At 45.8% G+C, this 14,871-nt stretch overlaps 1 protein-coding gene across 4 annotated transcripts in view; it reads left to right on the forward strand.

Moving 5' to 3' along the window:
• The window catches only part of Rgs12 (regulator of G protein signaling 12), a 96,032-nt gene that overhangs the window by 25,101 nt on the left and 56,060 nt on the right, over positions 1–14,871 (forward strand). For all 4 annotated transcript variants that reach the window (XM_036201026.1, XM_036201022.1, XM_036201023.1 and 1 more), the window contains exon 3: positions 7,782–7,898. In XM_036201026.1, the coding sequence (XP_036056919.1) occupies positions 7,782–7,898 (117 nt within the window). The remainder of the gene's footprint in view (positions 1–7,781; positions 7,899–14,871) is intronic.

Here is a 14,871-nt window from a genome sequence, read left to right on the forward strand (position 1 = left end):
ACCTGGAGAGGCCAGAGGCATTATATGCCCTGGATCTGGAGTTCAAAGTGATTGTGAGCATTAGGGATCCAAACTCAGGTCCTCATGCATGCACAGCAAGCACTTTGTCCACTCAGCATCTCCCTGGCCACAGAGATAACTTTGTGAATAGAATCTGGTAGGGTGAAGGTTCTTGTGGAGGACATCATTCTAGCTGAGTTTATCCTCTCACCTACATCAGTAATGCCCCATCATAGATGGCACATCCCCCTTTTTGTCTTAATAAAAATGAAAGGTTTTAACTTTAACACAGTAAAATTATACACAACAAAATACACAGCCAGGCAGTGGTGGCGCACGCCTTTAATCCCAGCACTCAGGAGGCAGAGCCAGGTGTATCTCTGTGAGTTCTAGGCCAGCCTGGTCTACAGAGAGAGATCCAGGACAAGCACCAAAACTTCACAGAGAAACCCTGTCTCGAAAAAAAACCAAACCAAACCAAACCAAAACAACAACAACAACAACAACAACAAAACCAATTATCAAGTAAGAATTACATTTACAATATTCAGTCCATTTGTAGTTAGAAAATTTAGAGAAAAATCCTCCGTTTTCTGTCTTATCTTAGTGACTTCAAAGTGTTATACCTAATTTACTATCATAATTAAGTAAAACTGAAACTATAATTATCTAATCTTCAATTCTATCAAAGACCCCAGAAGGATATAATATTACCTGGCAACAGAGACATTTGGCTGCCTGGACAATCACCTGAAGTTCCTCTGCTACATTGGGGCATCCATCTTCAGCCTACAGGCCTAGAGTATCTGGCAGACTCTTCTATGAAGCAGGAATTTTGAAGGACCATCCTGCCTTGTTTAGGCAAAGTTCAGCAGTCACTTTCCTATGGGTCCTGCATGTCCAGTGTGTACAGCATACTGTCAGCAGTCAAGGCAAAACAGTTTCTTGCCCAAATGGCTAGCCTTGCCATATTGAAAGCAAACTCTGTATGGAGTTTCTTTGATGCTCATCATCCTTTAATGAAGTAAATTGATGCTGTCAGGAGCAGATGTGCCTCACTGTCATGAAAACCTTAGGTTATCAAACATCTTAAATGCCATATTCTGTAGGTATTTGAAATAAGTGTTTGAAAATCATCTATCTGTAAAATATACCTTTTTAATCTTGAAAATATACCTAATGTGACTACAAGTTTGATTACTATATATTAACTACTAACCTCATTTCTTAATTATACATTGAATTTTAAAATGAGCTGCATAAGCACAATACCCCAAAGAAGAGTAGGAACATATGTATAGTGTAACAAAAATAACTTTAAATTTATACCAATATACCAAAATCCATGCCAGGGCAAAACATCTGAGATTAATAGTTGTCTTTTTATCCTATATTCCCCTAAATTATAACAAACATCTGTAACCCACCAAATATCCAAAGACCACCCACCCCATTTCTTGGGAATGTGGGCATCATTTTCTCTAGACTGCTTCTTATTGTCTGTGGGTAAAGGCATATTTTAGGGGTCCCTGAGAAAATGAGATAATTGCCAAGTCCTGGGAAGACCAGCAGTAACCTTATTGATATATACTACCTGTCAAGATTCAGGAGGTCTTCCCCAATCAAACCTAATCCATAACAATACTAAAGGAATCCACAACTTCTTGTCTCCTATGGGAACAAAAGCAAAACCTCATTTCCAAAGCAATGCATCTTTGAAGTTCCATTTTACAAATACATTTTTTGACTTCCATTTTAAAGTTAAGGCATTCCTAAAGTATATAGGCTGGTTTATTTCAACAATCCCTCTTTCAGGTCTCTTAGCAGCTGCCCTTTGCTTACCAGCAATAAAAAAAAAAAAAAAATCCAAATCAATACAGCAACATAAAGGATCCAGACTTCCTGTGTATTTCCCAACTTCCATACCTTTTTTCTTTTATATTACTTTTACTCTCTCTTTAAAGAATTTGTTATTTTTAACTATTTATTTTCTTTCTTAAGCCTATGCCATTGTTAAATACACTGGAACCTGTTTAGAGGTTCTTTTCTGTCTGGACCTCTTTTACTGTGTATCTCTAGTGTTTATTGACCATGTGAGCAAACTTTAAACTTTTAAGCTACAGCTGGGTTGTCTGCATGGCTCTATCTGCTGGCTCCACCTGTTTCTAGGTTTGTGAGAGCCAAGCCTAAAGCTGGTGGCCCGGTCAGAGGTGTGCTTGACCAGGAACTGCACTTAACCTCCCAACTCTAGAATGCCAGTGTTGTGCACTGTTGCAGATTTTTTTTTACTTAGTTTTTTGTTTCTGTTTATCGTGAAAAAGACTGTGTAAGTGCTCTGTTATAATGCAGAGTTAAAGGAGCCGTATCCATTTTTTTCAGCTTTCTCAGGCTGCGTGTGTGTGTGTGTGTGTGTGTGTGTGTGTGTGTGTGTGTGTGTGTTCTTTTATTCGAGCCCCACAATGGGTGCCAAAATGTATTTCTTCTTTTTTTTTTTTTTTTTTTTTTTTTTACTTTTTACTCTTTGTGGGGCCTGCCACCCTGCTCCCAAATAAATACATGTAGTCATAGTCTTACTTATAAATGCCCAGCCTTAGCTTTGCTTGTTTCTAGCCAGCTTTTCTTAGCTAAATTATCTATCTTTTGCCTCTGGGCTTTTATCTTTCTCTATTTCTGTATACCTTTCTTTACTTCTTGCACCATGGTTTGCTGTGTAGCTGGGTTTCTGGCTCTTGGAGTCCTCCTCTTCTTCTCCTTTTGCTCCTTGATCTCCTCTTCCCAGATTTCTCCTTCTATTTATTCGCTGCCTGCCTTCCCTATCCTTTCTCCTGCCTAACTATTGGCCATTCAGCTCTTGATTAGACCAATCAGTTGTTTTGGGCAGATAAAGTAACACAGCTTCTCAGTGTTAAACAAATACAACATAAAAGAATGCAATACATCTTTGCATCATTAAACAAATGTTCCACAACATAAGCAAATGTAACACATCTTCAGCTAATATTCCACAACAGGCATGCTCTGATGTGTATGGGTCTGTTCCTTGGCAATTTGTGTTTCTGTTGTCAGTTTATTGTAGGTTTATGATGTCTCTGTGTCTCCAGGGCAAGACTCTATATGTATGCCTCTTCTTGCTTTGTCAGTACTCCAACAACAGGGTTCTAACAGAAATTCGGATGGGACAATTCTTGTGATTTTATTTATTTGTTTGTTTGTTTGTTTATGCCAAGAATTTGGCTTCATTTTCCTGTCTTGTAAAAACAGGATTAAGTTTGAAGGTAATGGACTGATCTCTGTTTGGCAGAGGAGAATCACAGCAGGATGGTATTCAGGCTGGTGCTGAAGAAGCAACTGTAAGTGGTAAGGAGATCAGCATCACTGTGGAGAAGCTTCCTGTGTTATACAAGACTAGAGGAAGGATATCCCAAGGGTAGGACCTCACCCATGGGAGGCCTCATCCTGTAGAGAAACAAATTCATTTAAAGGAATGAAACTTAATCTGAAAGGATTACTGCTCCTCAGGGGTAACTGCCTAGGAGAGTATGTCCTCAAGGTCTGCATATAGCGTGGTCAGTCCTAGGAGCCTGGTTACACCTTGAGCTGGCCGCAGAGCTTAGCAGCATTGTAAGCATTGTTGACATGGTACTGCTTTTAAAGACAAAGATGCAAGGACCCTGAAGAGCAGCTGAGGCCAGCCACCCTGTGGCAGGGTTAGAGTTCCGAGGGCTATAGTTATATAGCCCTTGTGTGGAGCTGTGAAGGTTAGACCTCAGTTGCAGTGGAGACCAGAGTATTGGAGATGTCAAGACCATAGGCTGTCTGCATTCTATGGATGCAGGGAGAGCTGCAGGTGTCAGATAGAGCCAGCCTGAGAGAGAAGCTGTAGGTGCTGTAGCTGGCAGAACTCAGGGGCTCAGGGCTACCCCAGCCTTTAGAGCCAGATGTTTACACTCTAAGTTCCAGATGCTAGACAAGAAGGTGTAGGGTTTGGTATCACCTGATGGATTTTAGTTTTATTTTGGTGTGACTGTCTTGTTCCCTGGTTCTTCCCTTTTAGAATAAAGTGTATTTATACTGTGCTATTATATGTTCAACATATGTAGCTTGTTTTTTTTTTATTTTAGAGGCACTCACAAGTAGGCGGGATTTTTGTTGTTGTTGTTTTTGGAGACAAGGTTTCTCTGTGAAACAGTTCTGGCTATCCTGGAACTCACTCTATAGACCAGGCTGGCCTCGAACTCACAGAGATCTGTCTGCCTCTACCTCCCTAGTGCTGAGATTAAAGGCGTGCACATCCACTGCCCGGCTTTAGATGGGATTTTAAAGTGTTGGAATTTTTTAAGACTATAGAGACATTATTTTAATGATTTATTTTTATTTTATGTGCATTGGTGTTTTAACTGCATGTATGTCTATATGAGGGTGTCAGATCCCCTGGAACTGGAGTTACAAACAGTTGTGAGCTGCCATGTGGGTGCTGGGAATTGAACCTGGGTCCTCTGGAAGAGCAGCCAGTGCTCTTAACTGCTAAACCATCTCTCCAGTATGACTATGGAGACTTTTAAAGTTGTGCTGTGCTTTATATTATAAAAGAAACGTGAGTCTTTGGGGACAGGATGTGGAAGAATATGGCTTAAAGAGATGTGTTTGTGTGTCAAGTTGACAGGGGGTGGGGATTTAAGACAGCATGTATGTATATGTGTGTGGAGAAGTGCACATAGATACCACAGCATATGTGTGGAGGTCAGAACAGTTTGCCAGGGAGTTGGGTCTCTTCACCCACCATGTGGGTCCAACTCAGGTTGTGAGGCTTGGCAGTAAGTGCCTTTACCCACTGAGCCATCCCACCACCTTGTTTTTTCCTCCAGCAGGTTTGGCAGTTACCTTCCTGAGTGTCTTTACTAAGGCTTATTGTTTCATTAGAGTCATTCCTAGCTGCTTTATGCAATTTTGTTGCTATTATTAATGGTACCATCATGAATTATAAATGCCACCTCTGGTGATACATGAAAGTACAGTTGGTTCTTGGCCTTTTTTTTTACAGCTCTCTGAGTTTGGAAAGTTTCTTTTCTTCCTTTGTTAATATGGATCCTCCAATGGGTGTTCTAGTTTAGCTTTTCTTTCTGAATATTCTGCATCCATCGAATTGTGTGGGCTTCCTCCTCTTCATTAGATTTTCAAATGTTAGACCACATCTGCATTCCCAAGATAACCCAGCTCAGCACAATGAGCTTTTCATATGCCAGTGGATTTGGTTTGCTAATATTTTTGTCGAATTTTTAAATCTGTTTTTGTGAGACTCTTCTGTAATTTTTTCCTTTTCTCATTGTTTTTGGTTTTGGTAGCCATTTTTTTGTCTTCTAAAATAAATTATATTGTATCAAATTAGTAGTGTGTTTCTCTCTCTCTTCCTTCTCTTTTTCCTCCCTTTCTGTATTAACCTCCACCCCTAATCGAGTGCTAGGAATTAACCCAGGGCCTTGCATGTGCTCGGCAAGGGTTCTACAGCTTAGGCACTTCTCTGGCTCTGGGGTCTTTTATTAAACATCAACAGAGTCATCAAGCTATACCAGTGACACCAGCTTGTCTGAGTCAGCACTCTCTTACTCTCTGAACTCTTGTTCAGCATCTGTTTGGTAAGACTGAGTGGACACTTGATTTTTCCCTGGCACTGTGGGAGGACAGAGATAGGCGCCACCAGGACAGACTAAGTCCCTGCCTAGCTAAGGCCTGCAGTCTAGGGTTGAGACTTTAGGATTAGGAATTTTAAATTCTAACAACACAGGCAACAAAGTGGGGGAGAAGTACAGAAATTACATGATCTCAAAGTGCAAAGTTTGTGCTTATTGAAGGAGTCAACCAATAACACAGGAGAGTGGCTCTGAGATGGAGAGAATGTTCAACAGCACACATGGACTTCAGTATCAGAAAGGCAAAAACCTGATTTAAAAACAGGCAAAGCACTCCAGATGACACCTTCCAAAAGAAGATACTCATATGCCCCAAGCGTGTGAGAAATGCTCCACCCCATTGGTCACCAGGCAGGCAATCTCAGAACTGCAGTGCAGCACATCTCAGCCCATTGGGATGATCATGGTCAAAACTGGGAAGTGCCAGGTCCTGGATAGGACTTCTGCAGTTAGAGCTGTGTGTACTGCTGTGGGGAATCCACAGTGGAACAGCCACCGTGGAACATTGAATCAAGTCTTTAAAATTCTTTTAGATAGACTCACTGTATGATTGAACAATTCCACTTCTGGTATAGCCAGAAGAATTGGAAGCAGAGACTATAGCAGATGTTTGTGCACCAGAGTTTACAGCTGTATTATTCCAGCAGCTAAGACATGGAAGCAGCCTAAGTGTCCTTGGATAGAAGAATGGGGAAAATATAGCTTCTTCATACAGTGGAATTCCGCCCCCAAAAGGGAAGAAATCCTGACACCTACTGCAATATGAATGAGCCTTGAGGGCAATATGGCCAATGAGAGAAGCTAGTCACAAAAAGATAAGGATATAGAGATTCTGCTTCTACGAGGTCTCAGAGTGACCATTATCAGACAGAAAAGGCAGGCATGGGGGCAGTTCCCAGGTGGGATGGTGAGAAAGTGCTGGCTGTGGAAGGAGGTGACAGCTGCCAGCCCTGGTGGTGGTGAGTTTTGTGTTGCTGAATGCTGGTGTCTGCAGACTGTCTTCTAGTGTGCTCTCTCTGGAGAGTCTGGGTGATGTGGGGCCAGCTCCATGAACTAGTGAGTGACTTATAAACCATTGGTGAGTGGCTATTACAGGACTGTGACATCTTTAGGCAGCTGCATCACTGAAAAGCCTATTCCAGCATGAGTGAGCACTCATGAAAGCTACACCCTGGGAGCTCCTCACGTAACAGCCCACCGCCTCCACAACCTGGGGTGTCCGAGGCTTTGGGAGTCCTTCCAACTTTCTAAGCTCTCCAAACCAGCTGACCTGCTTGCTTGCTTGCACTCTCCACTTCCCGCTCCACCTTTTTAAAAAAATGTGTATGTGTATGCCATGTGTGTGCAGGTGCCAATGGAGACCAGAAGAGGGTGTCGTATTCCCCGGAACCAGAGTTATAGGTTGTGATTGACCTTTGTGGGTGATGGGATCCAGGCTCGAGTCCTCTGGAAGAGCAGCAAATGCTCCCAACTTCTGGGCCATCTCTCCAGATCATAAGCCTGGTTCTATCAGCTTTGAAATCATGTACATTTTGTTAGCCTCCTAAGTCTTCTGAGTCCCTCTCCTCCTTCCAGGAGGGGATGTTTGAATTGGGAAGAAATAGCAACACAGGGCTATCATTTCCTGGAGGAAGAGACACAAACCTCTTGCTGGAATGATCTTCAGACACTGGTTAGGGCGTCTTTAGCTTTTTAAAGCGATTATAAGAAGACAGGAGAGCACAGGCGTGATGAAGACAGCCTTCACATTGAATTACTCTGTACATACTTCCCTTTTTTAGCCGTCAGTGTCAATGTGCCCCTGAGACAGGCTGGCTGTGTGCAGTTTGGGAAAGCAGGGCGGGCCTTATCATCTAGGGTACACGGTTGCTAACTAGCAGCAGATAGCTAAAGATCCTGGGAGGGTCCTTGCAGTTTTGCATATTTCCTGGTAAGTATTTTAATTAGAATGTACCAAACAATGACTTCAATTGAATCTCCCACTGTGTTGCTGGGCTTGGCCTTTTCTTCAGTGTAGCACAAAGGGCAGAACTGATGATCTCTTCCCAGGAGGGTAACCTTACACATCTTTTTCTTTCTTTCTTTTTTTTTTAGAGCTCAAAATTGGGGCGCGGAGTTGTGCTGGCCCAGACTTCGCAGCGCACCTCAGCTCGAAGATCCTTTGGAAGGTCTAGGAGGTTCAGCATCACGCGCTCCCTCGATGATCTTGAGGTAGGTGGACTGGACTTGCTGGCCACCGTGTGCGGTGGCCAATCTTTCCCCTCTGTTCCCCTCCAAGGATTTGTACCTACCCTCCTGGGAGTCCAGTGGACTCTCCCCCTCAGCAGGAGCTTCCAGAGCATGTAGCTGGACTTTTCCTATCTCTCAGAGTGCCTGAGTCACCCGGACCCCCACACTGGGGAGCTTGATCAGATAGGAGTATGTTTAATCCAGTGGGACAGTTGAGGTAGGGTCCGCCTCTGCCCCTTCCTAAAGACCTGGTCAGCCAGATCAAAGGCCATTCTAGATTTTATTCTTCTGGGAAGTTTTAGGTTTCTAGAAAACTAGAGCAGAAAGGAAGTTCAGCCCCTGATGGTGGTGCGCCCGTTGTCACCATGTGAGGGTTGAGTCCTTCTTACAGCCACTGGACACTGTGGGTACATTGCTGTTAAAGACAGTGCAGCAGCACTGAAGGGGCGTCTCCTCTGTGTGTGGGCACATGTGCCATGCCATGTCATACTAGCCACACAGCACATGCAGACCATTGACAGCACCCCCAAGGTCCTCTGCGCTCCCTGTCCCCTCCCTGAGCCATTAGCACCCACAGATCTTGTCGCTGGCTTTATTTGTCTATGAATTCTGACAGACACAGCTGTCCTCTCTGCCGTGTTCTGCCACTTTTAAAATGCAGCCCATTTGCTCTCCAGATTCATGTTGTGGTTTTATGTGACATGGTGTCATCAACCTGTGACAGTTAGACTCCTCTGTCTTGATGGACATGCTGGGGAGGATGAAGTGTCTGCTCTAAAGAAGCTGTGTGAGTGTTCCTGCACACGTGTGTGGAAGAGCTGAGTGACAGGTGTCCATGGATGTCCCTAGTGGCTGCTTCCACATTGGGCCAGATGACAGTGATGACTAGCCACAGGGCTGTTCCATGGTGCAGAAGAGAAAAGGCATTCCCTGGTGTTAGATGAGAGGCTGGTCTGCCTGGGCCTGGGGACCCTCATGCCATTGCTGGACCTCAGGAGAAGGTGGATTATAGCTAGCCTGCCTCCAGGCAGGGGTTCCTGCCACGGGTCTGTGTCTGCACTTCTGTGAGAGGCCTCAGTGGGTCTGAGCCCTGAGCGTGTATACAGCTTCCTGGTGGATGTTTGAGAAACCGCTGTGGAGGTCTGGGCTCTGTTCTGCTTCCCTTCCTCTCTAGGAACATCTTGGGCTTCCTGCTGGCCAGCAACTGAGTCTTGCTGTTATCAGCAGTTGAAAGTAAGCATGGGCTGGTGTTCCGAGCCTCTCCTATCACAACAAGGGGGTTGTCAGAATGGCCTTGAACTCCCAATCCTCCTGCTGCAGCCCCCTAGGGGCTAGGATTCCAGGCCTGTGTCTTGCTGACATGGCCTCTTTACAGACAGGAAGCCCATTGCAGACCAGCTGTGAAATGTGTCCTGGGTCACATGGCAGTGGTGCTGTGACTTTTCATCACATGGGTAACCTCTAATTTAATCTTTCTGAGTTTCTCCTAAAGCTTTCAAACTGTGGAAACAACAAACAACCCTGACCGCCTGGGGAGCTGGGGCCTGTCCAGCTGTACTTGGCTGCTGTGGCAGGTGTGCTCGGAGCTTCCTCCTAGTCTCTGCCTCTGTGGGCTCCACAACCCTTGGGTGCAGCTGACCCTGGTGACCAGGACTGCTGTAGAGTACAGCAGAGTGCTGGGATGTCACCCTGATGGCTAGATAGTGAGCAGCTCTGTTCACTGGAGGCCACAGGTCAGGCGGCTATCTGTGGTCAGCAGGTCTCTGGGACGGAAGCTGCCTCATGGATGATGTATGGTCCTGCCTCTGTTGCCATGTGCCACTCGACCCCTGCACTCACTGGCTAGTGCCGGAAGTCAGCCCTGTCCTTCTAAGGACTTGGCTGGTGGTCTAGGGATGTTCTGTGGTAGATGCAGTCATGTGGGGCAAGGTGTTCATGCTGTCGCTGTCTCCTGCCATTCTGAGGCCTCCCTTCCTTCCCCAGCCATCCTTTTTAGCTGAGGTCTTCCAGCTACATCACCTGCCCTACTCACGAGCCTTTAGTCTTACCTGGGCTTGTTCTCCTCACATGTAAAAGTGGTCAGGCTGCCCTGTCACAATCTGATCCTTCTGGCCATCTGATTTTGGTCCACTTCATCCTGAGCTGACCCGTTTGCTTTGCTATCTCCTCCGCTGTCCTCCACAGTCACTGGTTACAAGCACTTACTTTTGTGGCCCTAGGTGTCCTGACTGTGAATGACATGGAGTCTGCAGCCTGCTCCTCCCTAGGTGGGTGTATCCATGCCGTCTCCTGGATTGCTGCTGGGCTTGCCCCAGGAAAGAACCAGTACCACACTCATGGACGGTTTGTTGCGTGGAAACTGACCATTGTCCCATGTAGAAACTTTGTGTTCCTCTGGCCCAGCAACACTAGGAGCTGCCTTTTGGCAGCAGGAAGCAGCAGTAGGAACATAGTATGTACAGAAGGGAGCCATGTTCCAAGGGAGAGGCAGTCAGCATCTAGAGCCCAGACAAGCCTCCAGGCTGTGGCTTTTCTGTGATTGGTGAGAGGTCTGTGTTAATGACCACTCTGCTGATGGGCAGCCTTGAATGCAGGTCTGTCTCTTACCCTCTGGGGTTCCAGTGCTGGACCAAGGCCCAGGTACCTGCTGCTTGAAGATAACGTGAGCCCTGCGCTGTTGTGCTGGTCCAGGGGCTCAGATTCTGTCTGATTGTCCCGTGACAGGGTGAGCATTGATGTTGGCCTGGAACAGCTGCACATGTTCCCAGCATGCTGTCTTCTAGTACTGTGACTCTTTACGCTTCTTTTCAAGTTGCCGGGACAGAATATCCTGGCAAAAGCAACATAGGAGAGAAAGGATTTATTTTGGCTCACAGCTCAAGGTCATGGGCCGTCATAGCAGAGAAGTCGAAGGGGCAGGCTTGAAGCAGTCGGTCACGTTGAACCTGCAGTCAGGAAGCAGGGAGTGATGAATGTGCTCATGCTAGTGCTCAGCTGGCTTTCTCAGTTGTTTACAGCCCAGGATCCTCTGCAGGGAGGCTCCCCAGCTGGGCAGTGGTGGAGCCACCTTTGATCCCAACAGACACAGCGGATCTCTTGAGTTCAAGGCCAGCCTGGTCTACAAAGAGAGTTCCAGAACAGCCAAGGCTACACAGAGAAACCCTGTTTTTGCAAAAACAATGGGGTTCCCCATGTCATTTAACACAATCAAGATAATCTTCCATGGGTCTGCCCAGAGGCCCGTCTCCTGGGTGATTAGTTGCACCCTAGGAAAAAACTGAGGAACTCCTACAGATGACACTTGCTTTGGTGTCATAAGGGCCTTCCTAATTGTCTCCTGATAGCTTCCGGCCAGCTGGCACCAGGAACACCTTGCTCTGCTCTCTGTGAGAGGGTTGTGCTGGAATCAAGAGTTCTGTCTTCCCTGAGTCTCTGGAGGACTCTGCTCCCTGCCCTCCGGCTGCAGGGGGTAGGATCCTACCTATTCTGCTGGTAGCTGTGATTGTGCTTAGTCCCTCTAGACATTAGCCTCTTTCCCCTCTTGGTGTGGTTTGGGATTCAGTGCTTTCTTGCTACACCCTCTTGGAAGGTTGCAAAGCTGAACACGGGCTGGACCATAAAGCAAGTCTCAGAAGAATGAGAAATGGTGTCCAGCCTGTTCCTGCCTCTGTGCAGGCAAACCGGAAACAGCAGCACCTGTCAGCTCAGTGGCCTGTGCCTTGCTAACGAAGCCAGGTCAGAGAAGAAGTCCCCATGGACATTAGGGAGTGTTTGAACTGAATGGTGGTGAAAATATTACCTAAGCGTGTAGGATGTGGCAAAAACTGTTGTTACGGATTGAATCTAAAATGCCTGCCGTAGGCTCATGTTTTAAATGCTTGGTCCTTAGCTGCCAGCTCTGCTTTGGGAAGCTGTTACAGGCCGCATCAGGTAGAACATCAGTTAGGCCGAGGTGTGGCTCTTTGAAGGTTATAGCTGTCCGTGGTTCTACCCTTACACACTCATTCCTGCTTACCACCGTGTGAACAGCCTCTGACACCCATTACGACCGTGCATCTCAACCACACTGCCCCAGCATGAGGGGGCTGTGATCCTCTGCCCTGCACCAAGTGATCTCCCTAAAGTTGTCCTGTGATGCAACACAGCAGTCACACCAAATACTAACTTAACATTGTTAGAATTTCTTTTTCTTTTTTAGTGTGTGTGTGTGGGGGGGGGTATGTCCATATTCATGTGAGTGTGAGCACATGTGCATGCAGGTGGAGGTCAGAGGTTGACATTAGGTGTCTTTCTTGGTCTGTCTTCACTTTCTGTTTGAAGCAGGTTCTCTCACTGAACCTGTAGCTCATGGATCCTGCGAGGCTGGCACCAGTGAGCCTCAGGGATCTGCTTGTCTCCCCAAACGCTGGAGTTGAAGGTGTGTAGCACTATGCCCCAAAGTTCATGTAGGAGCTGTTAATCTGAACTCAGGTCCTCATACTTGTGTGACAGGCCTGTAGAGCCGGGCTGTCCCCCCAGTCCCCACAATGTGCAAACAGGGAAAGTGGAATGTCATCTCAGGTTGGACAAGAGCCATAGAACAGGATCACAGGAATCAGAAGCTGGGCAGTTCATCCAACAGTAGATAAAGGAGTTTGTTTTTATGAAGCCACCGGGGAGAAAGTTTGGGAGATTGGCTAATGCTAGATGTAAGAATCCTAAACAAGATATTAGCAATCTGAGTGCAGCAATTTTTATTTTAGGAACATATTATTTGGTATTTAAAAAATTTAATTCTCTCTCTCTCTCTCTCTCTCTCTCTCTCTCTCTCTCTCTCTCTCTCTCTCCCTGTGTGTGTGTGTGTGTGTGTGTATAAAACTTACCATGTTAACAGAGTAAAATAGAAAAAAATTACATATTTCTCAACAGGCAGGAAAGGCATTTGGTAAAAATTCATTACCTATATGTAGTGAGACAGAAGTTACCAATGTAAGAATGGAAAGGATCCCCTAGGTGCCACAGTTCTCAGACTGGCCCGGTGTGAATTATACTAAGCTTTCCCTTTGAGACAGGACAAGATACAAATGTCTGCCTTTCCATTTAAAGTTGTACTAGCAGTATAGTTAATACACACAGGAGATAAAAAAACAATAGAGATGTGAAATGCTTGCAAATAACAAATGAAAATGCTACTATTCCCAAGTGATTAAAGATTATCACAGGAAATCCCAAGCGATGGCCCAGCTACTCAGTGTAATGAGGAGATTAGCAAGGTTGCTGGATACATGGATACTGTACAACAGTCAGTTATGAACGCAGCTAGAAAATGATCTGTAGACTCAGTGCAATGCATTCTTTTTTTTTTAAGTTTAAGGAAACATACTGTTGTATTTATTTATCATGTGACAGAGTACTTGCCTAGCATGTGCAAGGCCCTGGGTTCCATCACACACACACACACACACACACACACACACACACACACACACACTTACTCACACAAAAGTTAATTCCAATTTAAGACTTGCTTCTGGCTCTGTGTTTCTTTTGTGTATGTGTAGGTGCTTATGTGTGCACTTGTGTGTGGAGACCAGAGGACACCCTCAGGTGCCATTTCTCATGCATTGTCCAACTTCTTTTTGGACAGAAGCTTACTAACCACCAGATTCTGGCTCCAGGGATCTGCTTTCTCTGCCTCCTAGTACAGGGTCATAACATGTCACCATAACTGGCTTAAAAAAAATAATACGGGTTGGGTTCTGGGGATGGAACTCAGGTCCCTTGTGCTTTACAAGCACTTGACTGACTAAACCATCTTCACAGCCTGATGGTCCTTTGAACTGTTTGCTTGTTTTTTTGTTTTGCTCAGCCCAAGTCTTGCCATGCCTGGCTTACAGGTCAGCTCCTGAGGCTGGGTGGCAGTTTGAGCAGTGAAAAGTGGGATGGTGAGGCTGAGGGTGGGCTGCCTGGGAAAACATCAGGTCCCTTTACTTGATGCATCTTTGATTGCTCGGGATCCCTGACTGGCTTTTGCTGTCTGTGGAGCCCAGAGATGGGGATACAGGTGCGTGGGATGCTGGGAATACCAGCCATCTCTAGTAATTAATTTTTTAAAGTAGTTTTTTTGTTTGTTTTTTTCTTTCTTTTTTCCGACAGGGTTACTCTGTGTAGTTTTGATGCCTGTCCTGGATCTCGCTCTGTAGACCAGGCTGGCCTCGAACTCATAGAGACCTGTCTGGCTCTGCCTCCCAAGTGCTGGGATCAAAGGTGTGAGTTACCACTGCCTGGCTGCCTTGGGGTTTTTTTTACCTTTCTTTCATTCTGTATGTCCTATTCTGTGTCTGGTTGGCTGGTGGCTGCGTTCCTGACGCCTCTCTTCTCATTCTCTTTTCTCTCTCCTACTTATTCTGTCTGCCCACCAACCCTGCTTGTCCCTCTCCTGCCTAGCTATTGGCCGTTCAGCTTTTTATTAGACCAGTCAGGTGCTTTAAGCAGGCAAGGTGAAGTAGCAACACATCTTTTCATAATTAAACAAATACAGCATAAACAAATACAACCCACCTTTACATAGTTAAAATAATATTCCACAACAGTAAGAGGCATTGGTCACATCGAGTTTAGTCTTATAGCTGTTGTAGGGCCACTGTGCAAGTATGGGGAAAGCCTTGCCATCCTCCAAGGCCTGCCTGGCTCTGATCTCACGGTGGCATTAGTGCCCACAGCAGTCACCATGCCTGAGGTCTCCTGGTTGTCTTGTCCTGAGTGCACCCCATCATCCCGTGCTGAGCTTTTAGTCCTGGGTCCTCTAGTAGATACCCGGGAGACATGGGTGTCCTTATTCCACATGGAGATGGCCAAGTTCCTGCAGGGTTAGGGACGTAAGCATTTCTTCTATAATAAGTTAGAACCTGGGGCAAGAAGCCAGGAATACTGTGTGCAAGACAGGAGGACTGCAGCCAGGACACTGCCACAGCAG

This window comes from Onychomys torridus, chromosome 10 (genome assembly GCF_903995425.1).
Source record: "Onychomys torridus chromosome 10, mOncTor1.1, whole genome shotgun sequence".
NCBI lineage: Eukaryota > Metazoa > Chordata > Mammalia > Rodentia > Cricetidae > Onychomys > Onychomys torridus.